We start from the raw sequence: 25,249 nt of genomic DNA on the forward strand, positions 1-25,249 counted from the left end.
AGATAGATAGATAGATAGATAGATAGATAGATAGATAATCATACATACTCACACTATGTTCTGAACATATACCAGAATTACTAAAATGGAAGAAAATTACAGTGAAGCATTATGCAGGGGTATTGCTATTGATATAAAGGAGCCCCAGCAGCGTTTCTTGACACGCTTCTGCTGAATAATTAATTGCCTGAAAGTACATTTGTAGCCAAAGGTTTTGAGAATGACACAAGTATTGGTTTTCACAAAGTTTTCTGGTACCAAAAAATCCACCGAGGGCAACTTCTCCCAACGATCCAAGAACAGTTTGGTGATGAACAATGCCTTTTCCAGTGTGATGGAGCACCTTGCCATAAGGTAAAATTGATAACTAAGTGGCTTGGGGAACAAAACATCGAAATTTTGGGTCCATGGCCAGGAAACTCCTCAGACTTTAATCCCACTGAGAAATTGTAGTCAGACCTGAAGAGGTGGGTGGTCAAACAAAAACCCACAAATTCTGACAAACTGCAAGCACTGATTATGCAAGAATGGGCTGCCATCATTTAGGATTTGGCCCAGAAGTTGAGGTGTACAGAGTGAAGAGAAAAGGAGACAGGACTGTTTCTTGTGGTGCTCCAGTGTTTCTCACATTCATATCCGAGTCCTTAAGTCTCACAAATTTCAGTCTGCTCAACAGATAGTCCATTATTCAGAAAACCAAAGGCTTATTCAACTGCATATCTGAGTTTACCCCTTAACAGGGATGGCTGGATGATACTGAAGGCACTGGAGAAATCAAAAAACATAACCTTCACAGTGCTATTTTCTTTGTCCAGGTTAGAATTAGCCTTGTGGAACAGTCTTTGTCTGATAAACAAATTACAGTAGATCCATGTTGTCTACCACAAGAGGGACATGCATATGAATACACACATTCACAGAAACTCACAAACTCAGTGACAGTGTTGTTCTTTGCTGGTAAACTCTTTCAGCACATTAAGCAATTTTGACTATGACAATAACTCAACAACAAAACTCAGATGCTCTGAGAACTAAAAAACCTAATTATGTATCAGAGGGAAAAATGAGAGGCTGATGCTCCAAAAAGATATAATTGTGTGTCATCACCCCATCTACCTCCTAAATAATAATCTTTTCTCAGAAATTAAACCTATGAACAAAAATAGTTATTTGTAAATTCAAATTATATTTAGGGCACAAGTAAAGAAACTTAAAACAATTTGAGGTTTTTGCCCCTTCCTTGTTACAAGTTCAGTCTAAAGAGGTTAAGGATAAAGTGTTGCTTTTATTTTGCATAATGATAAAGTTAACAAATAATATGCCTCATGAGTAATTATTATTTCTTCTTCTTTATTGAACTATGCAAAATCCAAAAATAAAAAGTAAATTATTATAATATTTACCATATATTAAATGTAATATTAAGTGCGAAGACGCTAAAACATATTTGAAAGCTCAGGCTCAAAATAAATAAATAATTGTCATTGCTTTATAAAGGAAATGCACATAAAAATACTCACTTCATATTGATGGGTACCCATTTGGCTTTTCTGGGCAGCTGAACACTTTCTTCTGAGCAGTTTCAGTTCTTCTTCTAGAGCCTGTACCTCTTTTAGATATGTGTCCCGTCTGTATTCCAGGAACACCAGCTCTGTTCTTTGGAAAATGTATCGTCAAATTATTCAGTTGTGCCTCTGCTGACATTCTAGTGTGAAAATGGCTACAAATTGCTACATTTGCTTTTCTCTCTGAAAGACTCTAAATCACAGTAAGCCCAGCCAATCACTGGAGAGGGCTGAGTTTTTAGAAAAATCTGAAGGAACACACTTGTTGTGTACTCCTTTTGTCTGCCAGCCTCGTTGTTCAAGTTTCATTTAACCAGTGGTTATTGCTAGAACTATATCAGTAATACTTATTTGCTTGTGCTTTCTGATGCTAAACAATTCTATTGCAAGGTGGTGAAGGGGTTTGATCAAGAATGGGAATTCAAGAAAAAAAAACAGACATAAACATATACTATACATGCAGTTTTTCTTACACATACATCTCATCACTAAAGTCAAATAATGCATTACACTAACCACTTTACATTAAATACCTTGTTTCTTCTACTTGGCTTTTACTTTCTCTCAACTGTGATTCAAGAATTCTTGCCTCTTTTTTACTCCTCTCGATGGCTGTTTTCACAGAATCCAACTCCTGGACAGCATACTGAAGAAAAACATATTATTAAAATTTATAAATTATGTATGTTGAACTACCACTTTTTAACCACTTTACATTTTTTTGAAATTCTTGCAGACATAAACGTTCTGTTTCATTGCATATTCATAGTAAGCATCCAATACACCCTAGATCATTCTAGAATCCTTTTCATTCTCAATACCATTAATTAACATGGTGAACTTTTTTTTTGTAAACAATTATTTATTAAATATTTCCAATGCAGCCACTAAAAAACTGTTCAGAATATTTATAATGGAAGACTATACTCTGATGATGCACCAATAAGAAATTTAGATAAACAAAATAGCTTGTTTATCTAGACAAATTGTTTTACTCTGGTCCGGCTTACTTGTCTGAACTTATCATGACTTACAAACCTGAGCGCACATTAAGATCTCAAGATGCCGGTCTGCTTAGGATTCCAAGGATTAATAAAATAACAGTGGGGAGGTTGAGCTTTTAGTTACAGGGCCCCTAAACTGTGGAATGGTCTGCCTGCTACTATAAGAGATGCCCCTTCAGTCTCAGCTTTTAAATCCCAGCTGAAGATTCACTATTTCAGTTTAGCGTATCCTGACTAGAGCTGCTGATTAACTGTACAGACTGCATCTCTATTGTTAGTCATTAGCACTAAAACATAAGTAACATGATAGTTATAATTGGATACTAACCCTCACCTATTCTGTTTCTCTTCTCGGCACTCAAATGTGGCACTTGGTGCCACGGCCGACCTGCCAAGTTGTTTTGCCAGCCTAAGGTAAAGTCATCCCTAATGGAGGATCGCAGGAATCGTGGGAAAGAGGGGTCCTTTCATTGGATTAGCGCTATTTCAGCTGTTGAATGGCCAAATGGGGGAGGAAGCTTAATGGATGAGGTCTCCAGGACTTTAAACAAATCCAAATCATATTATGTGATATCATCTACTGTTAAATTCTACTCCGTACTTCTAAAATGTTTATCTTTATACCGTATTGAGGATTTGTTCTGTTCTGTGTATTGTACTGTATTGTATTGACCCCCTTCTTTTTGACACCCACTGCATGCCCAACCGACCTGGAAAGGGGTCTCTCTTTGAACAGACTTTTCCAAGGTTTCTTCCATTTTTTTCCCTACAAGGGTTTTTTTGTGAGTTTTTTCTTGTCTTCTTAGAGAGTCAAGGCTGGGGGCTGTAAAGATGCAGGGCCTGTTAAAGCCCATTGCGGCACTTCTTGTGTGATTTTGGGCTATACAAAAAATTAATTGTATTGTACTGTATTGTATATAAATGTTCTCTTTTGGAAAACTTTTTTTGAGGCAAGTTGGACAGTGTATCAGGGCACTGTGCTCCCAGTTCTTAGAATATTCTGATTAAAATATAATTTGGTCTAAGTGGGCTTAATAATCTCTTCTTTTAAAGAGTCTGGAAGAACTTTGTTTCCTACTAGGATTCTACAAGTAAAACATATTGCTTGTTATCCAACAGATACATACTAAACCAAACAGAATTATACTTACAGTGTATTATATGCTTATATCTCAAAAATGTATGTCCATTTATGTTCAATTTTTATCTTGTCAATGGTACAAATTAATTTTTATTTAGGAATTAAAGCAATTGATGATTTAGTGGTTGCAGTATTTGTAAATGAATCAAAAACCAGCAGAAATATAATTGCATTAAATATTATCAAGAAATGGCCATTTTTATACTTAAATGGAGACTGATACACAGCTAACAGGGTAAGCGGTTTCCCTTTTTTTAATCATTGACCTTTGTTTATAAACATACATTGCAATGTTTAGGTTATATTTTAAGATATTACCTATACAGAATATAAAGATAAATAAATTAAAGGTATATCTGGTCAAAATTTTTTATGAAAATGTTCTAAATTATTTTATTTTTTATTCTGTAACACTAAAAGTATTAAGTAAATGCATTTACTTTGGTAAAATTGCATAATGTTTATTTACTTTTGGCTTCTAAATGCTGCTGGGTAAAGTGTAACCTGATAAATGTGTTTAATAAGGTGAGGCCAATGGTGGAGAGCCAATCCTGGACGGTTTATCAATAGACGTTTTACAAAAAGCTTGGTAGCATTTTCACTGTGAGTAATGCATACCTGCAACAAAGGGGTAGTGTTTTCAAAACACAATTGACTATTTGTGTTTTGACTATTTGTGTTTTGGTGAGATCTAGACTTTGTGAAAATGGGAAAGAGTGAAATTTGCATTTGGAAATAAAGGCAGTGGCTTATGTGTACCTAACTCTTTAAATGGTCTGCTGTATAGTGATGGCTAGGGCTGCCAGGAAGCAACACAATATTGCACTCTCAGATATTATGTGCTCTCCCCAAAACTATGTATGACCCTTATTTATGAGTGGCCACAATTTTTCTTCCCTATAACAAAAGCACACAAACATACTCATGCACTCTACAAATGAATAAAATCTCAAAAGATTAGTACCTACTACTCCAAAAAACAAATTTGTAAATACGAGTAAATACGTAATAGTTTAAAACTTAGAAGTTATCATTTTAATTATTGTAAAAATTGTTTTATACATTTTTAATAGGCACCACAGCGGTTTAGCTACTGGTACTCTATTTCCTCTCATATCCTAAAAGTACATTTGACTGGAAGTGGAGAGGCTACCTACTTAAAGACTGGCTCACAATAACTCTGAACTTGATTAATTGGAATTGATAATAAATGCATAGATATATAAAATGTCTTTATGGCAATATTACTTTTCAAAAATAATCTATTTACTTTAAATATGTATACAGTATACCAGTAAAGGTAGAAAATAATTTAATCCCAGCAAAATTATAATTTTGTTTATAAAATATAAAAAAACATGGGCAGTCAAAACTGATTGTTCAACATTAATTTTCTGGAGACCAAATATGGAGATTTGTCAAATAGAGTAAAGAAATTAATCTTATTTTCTGTCAGACCTTTCTCAACTGAAGAACACTGCTCAATGCTTTATCAGCATCTCGTAACTCGTATTTCTTCTGTAACAGACTGTCTTCCATCACAGTAAGATCCTGTCGATTAGATATTAATAAATGTGTATAAGACACTTAATACAGTTTACAGAAAATAGTACTGAATATCTAATATTGAACAGCTGAGTTAAATATACTGCTCAAAAGAATTAAAGGAACACTTTTTAATCAGAGTATAGCATGAAGTCAATGAAACTTATAGGATATTAATCTGGTCAGTTAAGTAGCAGAGGGGGTTGTTAATCAGTTTCAGCTGCTGTGGTGTTAATGAAATTAACAACAGATGCACTAGAGGGGCAACAATGAGATGACCCCAAAACAGGAATGGTTTAACAGGTGGAGGCCACTGACATTTTTCCCTCCTCATCTTTTCTGACTGTTTCTTCACTAGTTTTGCATTTGGCTACAGTCAGTGTCACTACTGGTAGCATGAGGCGATACCTGGACCCTACAGAGGTTGCACAGGTAGTCCAACTTCTCCAGGATGGCACATCAATATGTGTCATTGCCAGAAGGTTTGCTGTGTCTCCCTGCACAGTCTCAAGGGCATGGAGGAGATTCTAGGAGACAAGCAGTTACTCTAGGAGAGCTGGAGAGGGCCATAGAAAGTCCATAACCCATCAGCAGGACCAGTATCTGCTCCTTTGGGCAAGGAGGAACAGGATGAGCACTGCCAGAGCCCTACAAAATGACTGGTGTGAATGTCTCTGACCAAACAACCAGAAAGACTTCATGAGGGTGACCCAAGGGCCCCATGTCCCCTAATGTGCCCTGAGCTCACTGCCCAGCAGCATGCAGCTCGATTGGCATTCGCCATAGAATACCAGAATTGGCAGATGCACCACTGGTGCCCTGTGCTTTTTACAGATGAGAGCAGGTTCACCCTGAGCACGTGACAGAAGTGAAAGGATCTGGAGAAGCCATGGAGAACATTATGCTGCCTGTAACATCATTCAGCATGAGCAGTTTGGTGGTGGGTTAATGATTGTCTGGGGAGGCATATCCATGGAGGGTCACACAGACCGCTACAGGCTTGACAAAGGCACCTTGGCTGCCATTAGGTATCAGGATGAAATCCTTGGACCCATTGTCAGACCCTATGCTGGTACAGTGGCTCCTGGTGCACGACAATTCCTGGCCTCATGTGGTGAGAGTATGCAAGCAGTTCCTGGAGGATGAAGGAATTGATACCATTGACTGGCCACCACACTTTCCTGACCTAAATCCAATAGAACACCTCTGGGACATTATGTTTTGGCCCATCAAATGCCACCAGGTTGCACCTCAGACTGTCCAGGAGCTCAGTGATGCCCTGGTCCAGATCTGGGAGGAGATCCCCCACAACACCATCTGTCATCTCATTAGAAGCATGCACCAATGTTGCCAGGCATGTATACAAGAACACAGGGGCCATACAAAGTGCTGCGTATAATTTTGAGTTGCTGCAATTAAATTTTGGCAAAATGGACTAGCCTGCCACATAATTTTTTCACTCTGATTTTTGGGGCGTCTTTGAATTCAGGGCTCTGTAGGTTGATCATTTTCATTTCCATCAAACGATGTGGCATCCTTTCGTTCCTAACACATTACCCAGTCTATATCAGTATAGATATCCAGGAGGATTTCTTTTTCCCATTGAGATCTGATGTGTTTTCAAAGTGTTCCTTTAATTTTTTTGAGCAGTTTATTTTGTAAGTATGGGTAAATTAAAATTACACTTCAAAAAAATAATTTTGTGCATGAAAGGAGAATCAGATCAGATTTGCCTTCAGCACCTGCTAAAGCTTGTCATTCACATGGAATCACTGAAGTGAAATAATTGGCTGATCTAATAAAAAAGTATTCTTTAGCACAGAGTCAAGCAACATTCTTGTTAGCAAAACTGATATCATCACTGCAACATAAAAGACTCACAATTAAAGTACTGTTAATCTAACAATAGCACTCAGATTTAGAGCTAAAAGTAAATAAATAAATGATTACAGCTGGGTTAACTCAAAATTATGGTTAAATGTCCAATATTAAAATAATATTTGTTTACATTTTGCAAAAAAAAAAGAATTACTGGTCATCACCCAGAACTGTGACTTTGACTTGAAAGTATGGCTAGAACTAAGAATAAATAGAACAAATATGGTGGAGGAAGAGTTTCAGACAAGACAGTTCCCGTGTCTATGCTAAGGTAACAGAGTAATACTATAAAGTGGAATACCTTTCCAGTTAGCTTTGAAACACTAAAATGGTGAGATACCGTGCACAAAATATTGCATTTCTGTATTGTTTATAGTTTTTCTGTTTTTTATGTTCAGTGTAATGAAAAGCTACAGTATGTGGATCCTAATAATATCGTGTGTAAGATGAGAATTATCCCTAGACACATGAGTAGTCTACTGCAAGGCAAACTAACTCTCAATCGCTGTGAGTTACCAATTAGGAGAACATGTCGGGGCAGCGATGCTAAGAACTGACCCAGGTGCTGTCCAATAATTAGTTAATAAACCAGTGGAAAATTTTTTAAATGTAACTCTCCACTAGCCACATTTCACTAGCTTATGCAAACATTTCCTCTTGCTGTGCAGTTTCCCATTTTAGTTCCCACATCCTGACAAATTAACCTTAAGCATCACTTTTGGACATATTTTTATAATTTTTTTCCATCTAAGGGTTTTCTGAAAATAACGTAATATTGCATGTGCTGATAAGGCCACTGCCACTCAATTAAAGTACTATGCAGTCACCTCTGATGCTGGAAGGGATGAGGATGCTCCAATTACTAATGAAACTTGCAGTATCTGATCTTCTGGGATTGTGCTTTATAACAATAATTAAAAAAAACCTTTACCACATGTATGTAATGTATAGGACCCAGTAGGGTTTTGTGGTCATTTGGCCTTTGAAACCTGTGAGGGGTGCCAGGTGAGAACTGGCATCCCAGCCAGAGCAGTAATAAGATACTAACCTGGCCAGGATGCCCATGGCATTGAAGTATCAGGGTAAGACAATTTGTGCAGGCCATTGTCTTGCCATGCTAGGTGGCAGCCCTCCTGGGTTATGGTACCACCATGGATTCCCACAGGGCACGTTGGGAACTGGAGTTCAGCCCTATTGGGTTCCATTGGTGCTGCCAGGGGGCACTGAGGGGACAAGCAAGCCCTGCTTTGGTGGGGTCCAGCCTCACCTGGAAGTACTCCGAAACCACAGTCTCAGGTTTCAGGAAGTACTTCAGAATTTTGGATAAAAGGATTAGCCTGCCTCAACTCAGAGAGGCAGAGTCAGGAGGAGGAGGACAAAGCTTCCGAGAGGAGCGGAGAAGAAGGAGACTGAGAAGCAGAGTTGTGGTTGTGGTGTGTGAAGCTATTACTTATAAGAGTTTCACATAATAAATCTCATGACTTCACTAGAACTTGTGTCCGAGCCTGTTGTGCTGGAAGTTTGGAAGATGCAGCCCCTTGGGACCACAACTCCTACAGATTTATCTTTTCTGGCATCTTGTCAGCTGGAGTTTTTGTTTTCCTCTTCTCCTTGCCCATTTGACCACTGTATTTAACTCTGACTTTTACAGTTATAACTATGAGAGACATAAAAACTGAGCACAGTTAACAGCAATCTAAGTTAAGCACAATCCCATGTATTTCATTTTCATTTATAATAATGTGTTTGTTTGTACTGTTTATTTAACCTTTGTTTATTTATTTTCTTTGCAAATTATAATTATTTCTATTTTAAACCTTGTAAGGCACCTTGAGTTATCATTTTTGTATGAGAATATGCTATATACATTAATGTACATAAAAGTACACAGCAAAAATAACTTCTAATCTAGACAACAAGTTGTATCCCACAGTTCTGCAATTTTTGTTAAGCACTTACTTGCTTTGCCTGAGTAACATTTTGTAAATCTTCATTTTGGCACAGCTGATTAGTTTGCATTTGGCTCTTGCTCCACCTTGTTGGGCTATGAATCCTCAATGTGCAGCTGTTTTTCACAGACATATCATCACCTTCATCATCTGTCATTGTCTTTTCTGAACAATCATACCTAAAATGATTGACAAGGGGACTTAACTGTAGTATTATGACTGAAAGGCAACATCTTTTTTTACTAGTTATAATGTACAGTATTATATCAAGAGAGATCCTTATGATATGCAACTGTCTGTGATCAAATATAGAAAACTGGTGCAAGGCTCATTGCCTGTCCACTATAACTGTTTAATTTGTTGTAAGGAGAACACTCAGAATTGAAGGTAAGCCAAGACTGTGAATGCAGTCTTCATCAGTTTGTCTTATAGCTATCATTTGATGTTGCTTTTAATTCTTGGTATTGTTTTTAATGTCTGTTGTTAGTTTTGTACAACTGACACTAGTCTTTGAGCGAAATGTAAGGTTTTACACAAGTATACTGCGTAGATGTAGCAAAAAAATCTGAGCTCGAATTTGAGAAACAGGCAAGTGCAATGTGACATACAAGTGTTTTAAAAATCACACTACCCTGAATGTACCACAAATATCATACAGATTTACTGGAAAGAGTGAAAGTTTTGCTAACTATTCTTTCCTCGCTCTTCAAACAATGATATCAAAAACTGATGAGGATTTGTCATAAACGGACAAGAGCTATAGTGTAAGCAAACTAGACTGAATTAAACTGAGCACCAATTACTGCAGAGCTGAAAAGTTAAACAGATACTATCATCTCTAAAGTTGCCCAGGTTTAGGAATACCCTCAGCTTGCTCTGAAGCTGGTCTCCCAGAGCTCCCTCTGGCAGCCCTAAATATTCAAGCATCCTTGGGACCCATTTCATAACTAAATATCATGCAATTCCTATACTATCTTCCTTCCATAATATGCAGTTGGAAAACATATATACTCCCAGATGGAATGACTGCTGTCACCATTTGGGTTGGGTGATTCCCCTGGCCTACTGCTAATTCCTCATTGCCTCTTTCTTGTAGTAACTTCCTTTTCAAAATGTCTTATACTACCCCTTGGTGGAGGGCACTTTGACAGTTTCTCTAGTTACCAGTGTGAAGAACATGTCCGGTATCTATTATTGACCAGTCTGTGCGTCTTTCTGCCCCTGACAATGTCTACCTATCCAAGGCAATCTGTTACACTATACAGTACATATAAAAAAGCTTAATAACACAACCTCTACAGAGCAAAATACATCATAAAACTGAGCAAGATTTCAAAAAGCAATCTATTTTAGACATAAGTATGCTTACCTTGACGTTTCCCTCATAGGACTTTGAGCCCATTGACTGGTCAAACTGCCACTGCAATTTACTGCACCTTTAAATGACGAAACATTTTTGTCAATTTTATACCATGAATATAAATAAAACACTGTTCAATATAAACATGAGCAAAACTTATATAATAAGTAAAAAAGATAATTATACTGCATTCATGCAAATATAAGCTTTAAATCAAAGTAATGGAAGGCATGAATATCACCAAACTTGTAATACTTTATTTTCATAACACATTAGTTGGTTGGGATGACACCAGTCTCCCAAATGGAAGCAAAGATTGCTTGCAGTTTCAGGAGGACAGCCTTACCACCAGACTGGAAAAGTTCACCCCAGATACCACAGATCCCTGCAGCTTTCCCTATCTTCAGCTAGTTAACCACCTGTGCAATCTCAGTGATACTGGGTGTTTTACCACTAATTGGAGGATCAGTCTCAAGAACCGTGGACCCAGAGATGTCCAACATACCTAGCCTGGAGGATCAGCTTTAAATAGCTGCTCAATGCTGCCAGCTCAGTGGGTCACACCTGACTAGAAAATGGGACTTGTCGTTCCTATCTGGAAAGGGAAGGGTGATCACCTGGACTGCAGCAACTACAGGTACCAGGTAAGGTCCTTGCGAGGACTGTTCTCAATAAGATCTGTGATCACTTGCTCACCTACCGGCAACCGATGCAGTCTGGTTTTACGCCTAAGAAGTCTACCATAAACCATATTCTGGCACTGAGGGTATTTGCGCAAACACGAATATTGGTAGAGTTTCTTTGTTGATTTTCATAAAGTGTTTGACTCAGCTGATCAATCTGTCCTGTGGGACATCCTGAGACTTCATGGGATCCCCTCAAGGTTGCTGGATATCATGGCCAGCCTGAAGACTGGTACTGTGAATGCCGTGCAGACTGGAGGCAGAACCTCTGCATTTTTCCCAGTTGACTTTGGGGTTCATCAGGGGTGTGTTCTTGTTCCTACTCTTTTCCATGCTTGCATGGACTGGGTGTTGGCATCTGTTGGCAAAGAAAGATTTACTGATCTTGACTTTGCTAAGGATGCTGTGATCTTTGCAGAGCCAATGGAGGCTCTGATCGGGGCTCTTTTGAGAGAGAAGTCTTAGTGTCTGAGCTTGTGAGTGTCCTGGAGAAAAACTAAGATTCAGGGCTTTAATGAACTCTTAGGCACAGCCATCAGCAGTGTGTCTGTCTGCAGAGAGAGTGTCAACCTTGTTGAGAGGTTTACTTATCTCGGCAGTGACATTCATATCTCTTGAGACTCTTCCTATGAAGTCAGTAGACGGCTTGGGAGAGCATGGGGGTTCATGAGGTCACTAGAAAGGGGTGTGCGGAGGTCGAAGTCTTTAGAGTCCTGGTGTTTCCTGTCTTGCTAAATGGTTGCAAGACATGGACGCTATCCAGTTGTCTGAGATGAAGACTGGCCTCCTTTGGTACTGTGTGTCTTCAGAGAATCCTTGGGTACCGGTGGTTTGACTTTGTGTCGAATGAGCGGTTGCTTATGGAGTCCTGAATGAGGCACATTACCTGCATTGTCAGGAAGTGTAAATTACGGCACTAGTGCCAAGTAGTGAAGTTCCCCGCAGGTGACCTAGCTCACATGATCCTTATTGTTGAGGACCCGAGTGGCTTGACCAGGACAAGGTGACGCCCACTTAACACCTGGCTGCGGCAGATAGAGGGTCATTTCAAGAGGGTGGGACTGGACCACGAGTTTGCCTGGGGGGTTGCCAACCAGGATCCTAAGTTGTTTTGTCATGTGGTGGGTGCAGCAATGTGCTTTACCAGTGCATGCTTCTCAACCAACGATAACCAATTTGTGATGAGTGAACACCACTGAAGTTGCTTCACCTTGACTTCAGCAAAGCTGTGGAAATGTTCTAGATACTTTGTCGAACCCAGTGAAACTGAACTAGTTTTGAGTGGATAATAATGGTGCTTTAAGTGTCCTTTGGGCTAGGGAAGCAACTGCCAACTATAGTAGACCAATTATTGTGGCCGAATAGTGACCTGAGCTGTAAGGCAGTCAGCGGAGGACTAACAAGGGTGGGGGCCCTGGGCTTGAACCATCGTTTGGGCCCAACCTAGGTGTTCTGTGAAAACCACAGAAAAACTAGCATGTAATATATAAGAAACATCACCTGGACACATCATCAGTGATGTATCCTGAGGTCATTGGGCGTTTCGGGTCTCGCAAACATACACCCTCACTCAGGCGACCCAGCTGGGGTTGATCAATCCCCAACTTGTATCCCAGTAGCGATCCACGGATCAACCCTCTTCATCCAAAGCCACCTCGAGACTTTCTCTGCAGCTTCACTTGCGGATTTAATGGCCCTCTTCTTGGCAGCTCCTGTGATGCCCAACCGTTTGAGGACTCTGCAGATTGAGCATCCTGCAAATCCTCTGCAGCCAATTTCGTTGGGCTCATAGAGTACCCTCCAGCCTCTGTCCTTGCACTCCTCCACCAGCTCCTGGTACTTGGCACGTTTTCTCTCGCTAGCTTCCTTGATACACTCTTCCCAGGGCACTGTCAGTTCCAGCATGATCAGCTGTTTTGAGGCCTCAAATGTAATGATCATGTCTGGCTGGAGTGTTGTTATAATTTGCTGTGGGAAACTTAAGTTGGTTTCATAAGTCAGCTTGCAGCTGCCAGTCAGAGGCTGTGTGGAAGAGGTCTGTTATTACTGCCTTTGCCTGGGATTGCTCTCCTGCTTTAACAAAGGTAACTGCCTTCTTTGGGCCATGGAGGAGTTTGCTTGTTTTGATGGCTGCAGCCAAGCTTTCAGCAACTGCCTTGAGCACCTTGTCATGGCGACACCGGTAGCGGCCGTCTGCTAGTGCCTTAGGCCAGCTGCTTAGTAGATGTTCTAGAGAGCCTCTTCCTGAACAAGGTGGATAGGATGGTGTTTCGCTCTTTCCCCAGACGTGGAGGTTTGCTGGGCTTGGCAGGGTATCGTAGACCGCCTGCACCAGGAACCGGACACAAAAGAAATCTCCCTGACTGATGTCAAACCAGGTGATCCTTCACTAGAGAGTACTCTCCCACCTTGTCTACACACCTTGATGCCGGAGTCCTACTGCCCTGCTCACTCTCTCTTCCTCCAACCCTGCTCGGACCTCTTCCTGGAGTTGATGGATTCTCTCCTTGCCCTGGGCCTTGCCGACCTGGGTCTTTGGGAAGTAGCCCAGACCTGCTCTACTTGTTGCCACAGTGCCCACCAGAGCCTTCTGTCTCAGGCGTGACTCTGCCACCTCCACCCTCCATTTCCTGCCTGTCCTCACTTCAATGCCAGCTGCTAACACCTTACGATCCTTGGAGTCCCTGTACTGTAGGGCTTCTCTGGTGCGTGCTACCATGAATTCTTCTGTGAGGCCGCTAAATGGTAGCTGCAGGATGTTCCTTGTTCCATACAGTGCTGTGCTGGTGAGGCTGTGTGGGAGTCCCAGCCACCACCGAAGAAAGCTGCTGATCTTCTTTTCAAGGGACTCAACTGTTGAAAACGGGACTGCATATACCAGCAGAGGCCATAGGACTCTGGGCAGGATTGAGTGCTGATAGATCCAGGCTTTAAACCTACCAGGCAGGCCAGACCTATCAACCTTGGTGAGCCAAGTCCCAAGCACCTGGGTGGATTTTTGAATAGCAGCTGTGTCTTTCAGACTTGAGTCAAAGACTTTCCCCAAACTCTTGACTGGCTGCCCTGTGATGGATTGGATGACTGTTTCCGCAATAGCAAATCGGTACTTATCAGTCACCTTCCTCTTCTTTAGCACCATGGACCTTGACTTGGAAGGTTTAAAACTCATCCTTGCCCACGTGATGAGTCTCTCAAGTCCTTGTAGGATCCACCTGCTCCCTGGGACCGATATTGTTGTGATGGTTACAGTAAATCATCCATATAGGCTCTTATTGGGGGCTGTCGTACACCGACTTATTCAGGGGCCCTCTGCATTCTACCTCGGCTGCTTTGACCACCATATTCATGGCAAGGGCAAAAAGAATAGCGGAGATGGTGCACCCTGTTATTATTCCCTTGCCAAGCCAATGGCAGTCTGATATTTCTGACCCAGAAGTGACCCTTATCCTGAAGTTGTTATAGTAATCCAGGATCAGATCCTTGATTTTCCTGGGAACATGGTGGCTATGTAGTGCAAGCTCAATCAGCTTGTGTGGTATAGACCCATAGGCATTGGCCAGGTCCAACCACAACACAGCAAGGTCGCCTCTGTTCTCATGAGCCTCTCTGATCAGCCGAGTTACCACACCTATGTGCTCCAGGCAGCCAGGGACTCCAGGAATCCCCTACCTTTCTGGACAGAGGGGTCGATGTAGTTATTCTTGAGGTGGAACTCTGTCAGTCTTTTGGATACGATGCAGAAAAACACCTTTCCTTCTACACACAGTAGGTAGATCTTTCGGAACTGGTCGATGTTCCTGGAATTCTCCTCTTTAGGGACCCAAACTCCCTCAGCACACCTCCACTGGTCAGTGACTTTCCCTCTCTCATTCTCTTTATCACTAAATACATACCAAATATCAGTGTTGTTGGCAAATGAGAAAAAAATGACTCCAGGATGTTGAGCATGATGCACTTTTCCAGTCATCTTCTGACCGATATCTGTGTTCTTTTAACCTTTTCTTTTTATCTGACATTTTCACAAATGTTTTTTTCTTTGAAATTCTGCATCTAAGGCCAGCATTCCAGAATTGTCTTTTTGTATTTGTTATGTACTTAAAGAAGAAGTCAACTGAAGACCACCATGGTGTTTGTTTCTCAAACAACATGTTCTAATGTTCTTATCCTCTTATGCAGTTGTCCATCTTGGCCTTCCTCAATCTCTTCTATACTGGTCTAGTTCACCCTCTTCTCTGAAGTCACCAATAGACACCTGTTATACAATCTTCAATTTCTTGCCATTATGTCACATACAATAGCATTTATTCTGCAAAAAAAAGTCTGAAATGGCTGTTTCATTTTGGCTGTTTTGAACCCAGAACTGAACTTTAAGAATGCCAGTACCTTTCAACACAAGAAAATAGAATAAAAGGTTTCAGAGGTGCTATTGCAATTGGAAAGGTTTCTCTAATAACCAATTAGCATGTACACATGACTAATTAAATAATGCTGACCAGTCACAGCAAATTAAATTCTATACAGTAGAGATAAATAACTATTTTTATGTTTGATCATTTTAGCAAATCCTTTTGCATGTGTCTAAATGTTTAAAAGCTCTTTAATATCACTTTTCCTACTCAGTATATCTTTGATATGGCCATCTTGGTCTGATAAATGTGAAATGGCATGGGTTATAGAGTGAACTTCTGAATCTGGCTAGTCAAAACAATCTGTTAGCTTGACAGTCTTTACCATGGATTAGAAGTGTATAAATTATGTTTGCTTTTGCGACTTTTACTTTAAAAATACACCCTAGAGAAAAAAATACATTGCTTCTTTGGACATTCCATCCTAGTCTGAAGGGGACTGATAAGGCTGCATCTTGGACCAATAGGGAAAGTACAATAATATCACCAAATAATGAGAATGTTTTATTAATTAACATTATAATTAAAACCTTTTATAATAATCTTACATACAGTATAGAAATATATGATACATTTTATTTTATTTTCAAAAAGCAGAACAATAAAAAGGCATACTACTCAATCAAACAAATATAGCATAACAGATACATTCTTTTACTTCAAAATCAAAGAGAAAACAATAGAAAAATAGAAATTCAAAGAAAAAATAAAAACAAGATTCAAGAGATTGAAAATATTTTACCATTTCTGGTGGTAAGAGCTTTCTGAAACTGCTTCTGGACTTTTTCTGTCCTCACTGAATCCAAGTCACTGTCTATAGTCACATCGTCAAAGTGCAACAAAGGCACTCCTTAAATTAAAATATTAGTTAAAATGCTCAGGAAAAATGCCACTGATAGGAGACTATAAACCCATATACAACAATGACTTTTACTACTACTATACACACATACATAAAATAGTATACTGTATGTGTGTGTGTGTGTACGCACACACAGTACACACATACACATTATGTATCCATATATACAGTATGGCCATTTTCAGTTAGCAATCAAAAACAAGAAAACATCAAAATTCAGCCACATAATAGATCTATTAACAGATAATAAATAGATAGAGAAATAATAGATAGATCACAGAATTCAACCAGTATTGAGAGTTTTGACATCATTCTCTCAAATAACCACCATTCAGCTGATGTGGTGAACATAGTTAAAGCCAAAAATAAAAGCTTAATTGACTTCAGATCTTTTCACTGAGGAAGCAATGACATAAGGTTTACTGCATTTTTACGTTCAGTGAAACCATGAGATGAGTACCAGCACTCCAGAGACTTTGTATGGGCCATTTACATCAAGGAAGATACTCTTCCATACTTTAAAGCGTTGTCGAGCAACCGCTGCGCCGTGGAATTTTGTAGGGGCGCCGCGAATACTTTTGTAAAATATTTAAAAATTGCTAGTGTTTTTGAATTTTTGGTTGATTGAAAAGATAATGTTTAAAAAATATATATTTTATGTTGGAAAAACAGATAACAGAACACTTACGGAAATTAAGTCTAAGAAACGCGAGAGACTTCAAATGATCGACAAGGAAATGCGCGTCTGTCTTTTGAAAATTGATCCTCGCATCAATCTCATATGTGCTGAAAAACAATCTCAACGTTCACATTAATTAAATTTAAGATTTATCCTTTGATTCCTTTATTAATAAAATGTAGTGATGGGCGGAGTGAAGCCTCATGAAGCATCAAAACGTTTGAAGCAATTGTGTCGGAAATCGTATCGAAGCTTCGAAGCATTTGACACTCACCTCTTTAGTGACCCCTCCTGGCCATTTTCATTAACATTACACAAACTCATGATCCACTTCAATGACGTCTGTTATAACTCTTATTGCTTTTATTTTTTCGCTGCTACAGACTGACAACGAAGAGAAGGGTTCGTCAGCAACTTCTAGTGTCTGATGTCTAAAAATATCAATATATAAATAACTAACGCCGACAAGCAGAATGCACTATACGCTAGCAAGAGTTAAAATAAGACGCCTCACGCATGGATTCCCGGCTCTTTCAATTAGTATTTACCTTTGCACTGTATCATTATAATCGCTCCTGTTATTAGTATTAGAATTAACCCTCATCTTTTCTTGAGATCACATTTAATAGCCTTAAATGTTTTCCTTGGTTTGACTTAATTAAAATGGAGTAGACGGAAAATAATGGTTTATCCCTGTACTTTGCCATGATATAGGTAAGCACATTTGAGAAAGAAAAGGTGAAATCCTTAAATCAGTTGTTATTATTCGATCAAGTATTGAAATATTTCATTTATTAGTACTTTACAATATTTTGTGGAGCACGAAAATAACGAATTAGCTACAACGAAATGACGCCGTCAATGGCACAATTAACTAAGATGGTTGCTTTTCAAATTCTGAACGTAGTGCTAGCCCGAGTTCGATCCCACTTAAAGACTCATCAAAATTAACAATAATAAAAAAGGATCAGAATTGAAATCTTTATAACCAATTTGAACTAAATAATTTTGAGAGATACTGTGGAAGGATCACATAAGAGATCTGTTCGGGAATCATCAAAATGTGATGTCTAATTGCGGATGGCAGCTCACGTATTTATATTAATCCATTTCTATTCATTGCCATTTGACGTCCATGAACCCCTCCATTGAATAAGGCAGTGGTTCTCAACCTGTGGGGCGCGAAGTAACAAAAAGGGGGGCGCGAAGATGTGAAAAAAAGAAAACATCTGTTGGAACCAAAACAAATTAACTTAAACTACATTCTGATAATAGAACAATAAATACTGTATAGAGTTAGATAAATGTCGATAAAACTTAAGTAGGTATAATCAAATATGCATCTACATTTCAAAAATGTTGGGGGCGCGATTAAAACTGCTATGAAAACTCGGGTCGCAAATACTTAAAGGTTGAGAAACGCTGGAATAAGGTGATAACAAAGCCACTGTGGTAGATCAGGTTGAATTTGCTCTGCTGCACCAAACATTCAAAGGCGTCAATCCGGAGCACATCAGAGAGGCTGAGAGACACGGCGCAGATCAGTCACCGGCACACCGACACACACGGGACACTCCAATGTGAGCAGTGCACATATCAAGGTCGGCATTAAAGATTGAGTGCTGAGGCAACAAAAGCAGCGGATAAACACATCTGGACCTGCTGTTGAAAAACATTTGCTTTTAACAACAGCATCCCTCCCTCGTGAACACATCTTCAAGGTCCGGACAGGTGATCAGTAAAAGTTTTTGTCACAGCACAGTGCAATAATAAAACATTTCCTAAAACACATAGTTGTCCAGTCTGTATCATTCCTAAGCAATCTTCCAGTAATAGAGGCGCAATCCCAGTTACTAACACATTAACACTCAAAGCAAGAACACATTCCACCTTATTAATTTAATATTTAAAATTTAAACCCGCCATCAACAACTACAAAAACAGTTGAAATCGTTACTCAAATATTTTTTTTGTTATAGACATAAAACAAGATTCACATTTCCATTTGATATATCTTTACTAGTGTTCTCGCCTTGCTCGCTTCCGGTCCACGCTGAAATTTGCTGTTTAATAAAAAAAAATAAAAGAAAATCAGACTCTTTTGGGTCATAATTTACAGAGGGTGGACGTGGGACCCGAACCCACGTATGCTTTAGTATGAAGCGTAACGCTACCGCGCACTACTACTATTTTCAGGAGGGTGGTATATAATGTATGTTTTTTAATGTATACATGTATGTATGTACTGAAGACGAAAACAATTATATATAGATGTATACTATATGACATACCTTCAGTGTTGCATGAAAACGTTGCATGAGGCGAAGAATGGATATTTAGGAGAGTATTATAGTGAGAGATGTGTCGTCACCCGTATTGCTAAAGCTCTTCTTTGCAGCATTATGCATTCAACAAGTCGGCGTTTGTATGATGTATAATTTATAATTGTATTTTTTGCCACAACGTATTATCGGGCACGATCATTTAACATGTATTGATCATCTACAAACTTTCATTTCAATGGGAATTCTGTTGAGTTTTTTAACTCTGTTGATGCCATATGTACTTCAAACGGGAGCTCGTTGAATAAATAATGAGTGGAAGCTTTGCGCAAAGTACTGAGATTGCGTCATACGGGCTTTGAACGAGTCTCTGAAGCCTCAGACATGCGTACTAGTGAGATGATGACGGAGCTACGAAGCCTCAGACATGCGTACTACTGAGATGATGACGAGGCTACTGAAGCCTCAGACATGCGTACAAATGAGATTGCGTCATGACAGGCTTTGAACAGGGCACCGAAGCCTCAGACATGCGTACTACTGAGATGATGACGCGGCTACTGAAGCCTCAGACATGCGTACAAATGAGATTGCGTCATGACAGGCTTTGAACGGGCACCGAGGCCTCAGACATGCGTACTACTGAGATGATGACGCGGCTACAGAAGCCTCAGACATGCGTAGTACCGAGATTGGATCATGATAGGGCTTCGAGCAGACATGGTCACTGGTTACTGAATCTTTGTAAAGCCTCAGCACACTGAAAGGCATTGACCTCTTAATTTTGAGAGTCTATCTGACACTTAACTCTCTAGTTATATTTTGTAATTCGTATTGACATTACACATTTCAGTTGATATGGTTAAGCTACAATTCAGGTAGTTGCTGAGAATTAATTATTGTTCTTGTGGATTGCTGTGATTTCCTTTGTCTGATACATAGTGTCAAAGATATATTGTCATATATTAACTTTATATATATATGAAAAGATTAGGTAAATCGTTCAACCTTTTATGGAACACTTAATTTTGTTCAAACCGTCGTCATATAGTATACATCTATACATATAATTTTTTCGTCTTCATTAGGAGAATACAACAATGATACTCTCGTATCAATTAAACCATTTTAACGTGCATATGTCAAACAACATATTTCATCCGCCGCAGTAAGAACAGTAGTAGTAGTTCAGTTGTGCAGAGCTCGTTAATTATCCGGATTAGGTGGCTCAGTGGTGTTGTTGCTCAGGTTCGTGTCGCTGATCCTCCTCTTGTGAAAGTTTTTTTTCTATTCCTCCATTTAACAAGCTTGGACGGATAGCGAGCGAATCGAGCTATCGAGGGAAGGTTGGGCCACCGTAGTCGGGCAGGTGGCACACGTCCCTAATTATATTGTGTATGTAAAGAGTTTCACTGTAAAATGTAATAAGCTTCATATTTGTGTGTTTGGAGACCCAGGTGTCGTACTGAATTTGTATTGTAGAAAAATAAACTACTGTCCATTATGCCTAAATGTGTCTTTTCGTGTCTGATCGCTATATGGCACTTCCAACTTGGGACAATTCGCTATAAACAGTTTCAGCCAACCAGCGCCTTCTAAACATGCAGAACGACAGTGTGAACCTTAATTGTTGCGGCGCAGCATCTTCGTTTCAGTCAGTCATTGTCCTGTTAGACTATTTACTGTTAAGTGCTGCTTGAGCTACCGTTTATAGTACAACAGGTGGCCTACGTAGTTCTTAAATCGATATTGAAATGCACACACAAGTCTCCTAAATTATTTATTGAAATGCCTACATTTACAGTGTCCGTTTTAGGAAGTCGTAGTTTTACTTGTTCCCGTTATTAGGAATTATAATTTCTCAGTGTCACATATTATTCGTTACTACTCGCGAGTCCCGTATCATTGAGATTCTGTTTTATATTCTGTATAAGGAAACTTTTTAAAAGTAGCGTTGATTAAACTGACTATAGCAGACTTGTTATCTTCTTAAAATGACTTTATTGATTTGATATTGACAATTAATCATAAGATCAAACATCAAGGAGGATTTGAGTTTGCATGGACTGCGCTGTTTCTTTTTTTCGTGACATCGTGTCAGTAGAGAGTGCGTCACGTTAACAATGCATTCTGTCCTAAGTGACAGCGCACACACTTTTTTATATTTCCTAAAGGCCAATGTGTCTCAATTTTCTCATTAGTATATTTTGACAGTGTCTTTTAGTGAGAATGATTATAAACATATTACCTGTGTTCATTTCCCATGTAGATCTGTAACGTTTGGTGAGTATAAATAAAAAGTAACAACACATATAATAGTTATGTTGCATTGTTTATGATTAACAAAATTCATCGTTTATCTGAAATGTTCTACGTATACAGTCGATTTATTCCACTTCTGAAGGTGTACATTGTCGGTATTACTTTATTACATGTTATTACTTTAACATGGCCTTTTTATAACTTCACTTTAACTTAATCCTGATACTCTGTATGTTCAATTCTTCATAATAACTATTCACAGTGGCTCTAAAATCCATACTGACCCCTACTCTCTCTTCTGTTTCTTTTTCCGGTGGCCTGCGCCACCACCACCTACTCAAAGCATCATGATGCACCAACATTGATGGACTGAAAGCCAGAAGTCTACGTGACCATCATCATCAGGTCCTTCCATGAAAACCCTAAATACAAAGAGGACTGTTTGACTTATGTTAGGTAGATTGCCCAGAGGGGACTGGGCGGTCTCGTGGTCTGGAACCCCTACAGATTTTATTTTTTTCTCCAGCCTTTGGAGTTTTTTTTTTTTTTCTGTCCACCCTGGCCATCGGACCTTACTTATTCTATGTTAATTAATGTTGACTTATGTTTATTTTTATTGTGTCTTCTATTTTTCTATTCATTTTGTAAAGCACTTTGAGCTACATTTTTTTGTATGAATATGTGCTATATAAATAAATGTTGATTGATTGATTGATATTCTCCATTGCATTTGCTCCAGAGTGTAACGTGTGCCAGTGTAACCGAGGGATGGCAGACGAGCTCACGTAATGGGTGACAAGGCACATTCTCATCCTGATGTCCAGGCTCTTGTCATAAATATTCCCATCTTGTGCTTTTCTCGTTCCTGCAAGTTTACTATTATTATTGGACATGTAGAGGAAATGTGTTTTATTTTATGTCTATGAAAGGAAGGACGGTAAAGCCTTGAATGAAACTGAGTGTTGATGCTTTGGGTAACAAGACAGGTTAAGGAGCAGAGAACATTGAATGTGACAGAGACTGCGGGGGATTGTGTAACTGGAAGATGGTTTAAGAATACAGAAACGGCAAAAACTTAGTCTTTCAGTATTTCTATTTACATCAATTATTTACTCTGTTGTGCTGCACTTCGGAAGATTACTTATTTACCCCCCAGCGCAGCCTTTGATAAGATGAATTCACAACTAAAGGAATGTTCATGACAAAGTCAGGTGCTTTTTTGAAAGTTTGGCTCCAGATGTGCTTATCCAGCTGCTCCTTCTTCTCAGTACTTGAGTGATCTTTACGTTCACCTTTGGATGAATTTGCAAAGTTTCTTTACAACTTTTTTGTCTCATTAACGCAGAAATCCTGAGGCTTTCCTAAAATTGCAGAAGACACTGTTGATGGCGCTGATTCTGTTTTAAAGACAGTTGTGATTAGTTATGCAGAACACGCTTTTACTCACATTGCTTTTGGAAATCAATAATACAAATCAGCAACAGATCTGGGAATCACTGAATAGTAAAAACGTTTAATGAGGAATGTCTTGCGCATATACTGGTGTAATGACCACGTCGGCTTTAGTGAAGCATTTCTTAGCCTCTGTGATATGATCGACATGGGGTAGAATAGATTCTGGATTGTTACAATACGTGCTACCTTACGCAAAATATGCTCATCGATTTGTTACAGATTCTTGGTGGACACAATTCCACACCGAGGAAAAAGGTGCCCCATGTAAATCGTTCATAATGTCTCCAAAATATATTTGTTAACTTTCAAACAAGTACTACTTAACTGTTTTATACAAAATCCTTATTTCAACATATGCGAGCCCCAACTAGGATTTGAACTCGGTTAGCGTATTTTATCAATATAGCACAGACAACCGCTTTTACGCTTTGAGCCAAAGCACTTCAGCAGACTAGTGACTGACCAAATCGACTGCTGACTGCGCGGATATAATGACGTCATTACGCTAGCGTGCTCAAAATCACGTGACGGGCGCATTTGAAGCAAGCCTCGAAGCGGTGCTTCGATCTCCAGCGCTTCGAAAGCTCGACACAGTGTCGAAACCTGAGTATCGAGCGTCCCATCACTAATAAAATGTCTTTCAAACTTGTAAAATTAACTGTTTTTAATTGCCGATTGTCCAGATTGTGTCGTCACGACTTTATTTATGGGCAGTCCCTCAGGTGCGCTGCGAAAGAAAACTTTTGGACATAGTGCGCCGCATCTCGAAAAAGGTTGCCTTTCACTGCTTTAAAGAAATGCTGCACCAATGGGTGAAGCTGGTCATTCAGTAGCAATTAGAATTGACCGTGAGTTTGAACAGATTAAACATATACAATACCAGCCACAATGAAATGACTATAATATGTAAATTTTTGAGTAAAACCAGAATATTTTTTGGTGTCCACCATATGTACATTTGCCTATTTGTTAAGATCATAGTGACATTTATTGCATCATTGCGTTTGCATTGCATCAATCAGTTTTATACTTGTGCCTTATTTTTCACACATTTTATGCATAAATATGTATTTCCAGGTATAATGAGTAGTTTGTAGTACAATCTAAATACAGTTTACTGCACTGTTTAGTTTTTAAAAGACTACTCTTGAATAAACTGCTTGATAATACTTCAGGAATAAATTAGCTGTCAAGTGTGTGTTTATTCTTGCACTTTAAAATATAGCATGTGCACCACGATACAAAAGCATACACTTCAGACCAAAGTTGTTTTTTGCTGATAATGTTCTTCTTGCCATGTGTCGCATCAACATCTTCACAGACACTACTCTTTCATGAAAGCTTCAGCAAGTTAATCCGTTTTCATTAATGGAGCTCCTGCAAATTTGTGCCCAACTATTCTCTTTATTTAAAAGTCACAGAGGTTTTGTCTTCTGTTTTTTTTCGCCATAAGCACACTAAAAGTGTTGTCCAGCATTTTTTGTCATGAGTGACTGTGCTGGTACTATATATCTTAAGCTTTATTTAAGCAATCCCCCATGTAAAAGTGCCTGCTAAATTAATAAATCAAGTTATTAGTTTAACTGCCTTGGCAACTGAAGACTATTAACTGATAACATTTTAAAAGTTTCCATATTTAAGATAGTTATCAGGATATGTCTATGGAAATATAGATTTTGGACTACATGTGACCTTATTTTTTACTACATGACTTAACAATTTATTAGATAAACTTCACTGTAATTATAGTATTACAAAACACATAAATGTCCACTTACCTGCAACATGTTTAACAATCATATCCTGAAATGTGTCAACATAGTCTTCTGTTCAATGGTATTTACACTAGACTGGGATCCATAATTATTGCTTTGTTTTCTGTTCATTTTATTATCTGAAAATATTTATACAAATCAATAAGACAAAAATGTACTCTTTCAATAGAATGATCTATTGATTTATATGTTTATGCTCATCAAAAAAAAAAATCAAATTCAGGTTCAAGCTTTTTGTTCCTCTTCATTTTGGATTCTTTTCTTTTCTCTGTGGTTAATTTCACTGAATTACAACATATGCAAGATAAATAACAGTTTGCTAGGAATTGTAAAAACTCTCCCTGGTCCCCATTTCCCACCTAATTTCAATTGCTGGGTTACATATCATGTGTTAAATGATATA

At 38.9% G+C, this 25,249-nt stretch overlaps 1 protein-coding gene across 2 annotated transcripts in view; it reads right to left on the reverse strand.

The window, feature by feature from the left end:
• The window catches only part of si:ch211-102c2.8 (trichohyalin), an 83,455-nt gene extending 58,559 nt beyond the window's left edge, over positions 1–24,896 (reverse strand). Inside the window, exons 1-7 of one of the 2 annotated variants that reach the window (XM_039769909.1) lie at positions 24,850–24,896; positions 16,274–16,381; positions 10,452–10,518; positions 9,093–9,261; positions 5,169–5,261; positions 2,099–2,211; positions 1,521–1,656 (exon numbers count right to left, since the gene is read on the reverse strand). In XM_039769909.1, the coding sequence (XP_039625843.1) occupies positions 1,521–1,656; positions 2,099–2,211; positions 5,169–5,261; positions 9,093–9,261; positions 10,452–10,518; positions 16,274–16,381; positions 24,850–24,871 (708 nt within the window). In that variant the 5' untranslated portion in view covers positions 24,872–24,896. The remainder of the gene's footprint in view (positions 1–1,520; positions 1,657–2,098; positions 2,212–5,168; positions 5,262–9,092; positions 9,262–10,451; positions 10,519–16,273; positions 16,382–24,849) is intronic. The other variant, XM_039769910.1, reaches the window with a different exon arrangement.
• Positions 24,897–25,249: the final 353 nt, after the last annotated feature.

This window comes from Polypterus senegalus, chromosome 11, assembly GCF_016835505.1.
Source record: "Polypterus senegalus isolate Bchr_013 chromosome 11, ASM1683550v1, whole genome shotgun sequence".
Lineage (NCBI taxonomy): Eukaryota > Metazoa > Chordata > Cladistia > Polypteriformes > Polypteridae > Polypterus > Polypterus senegalus.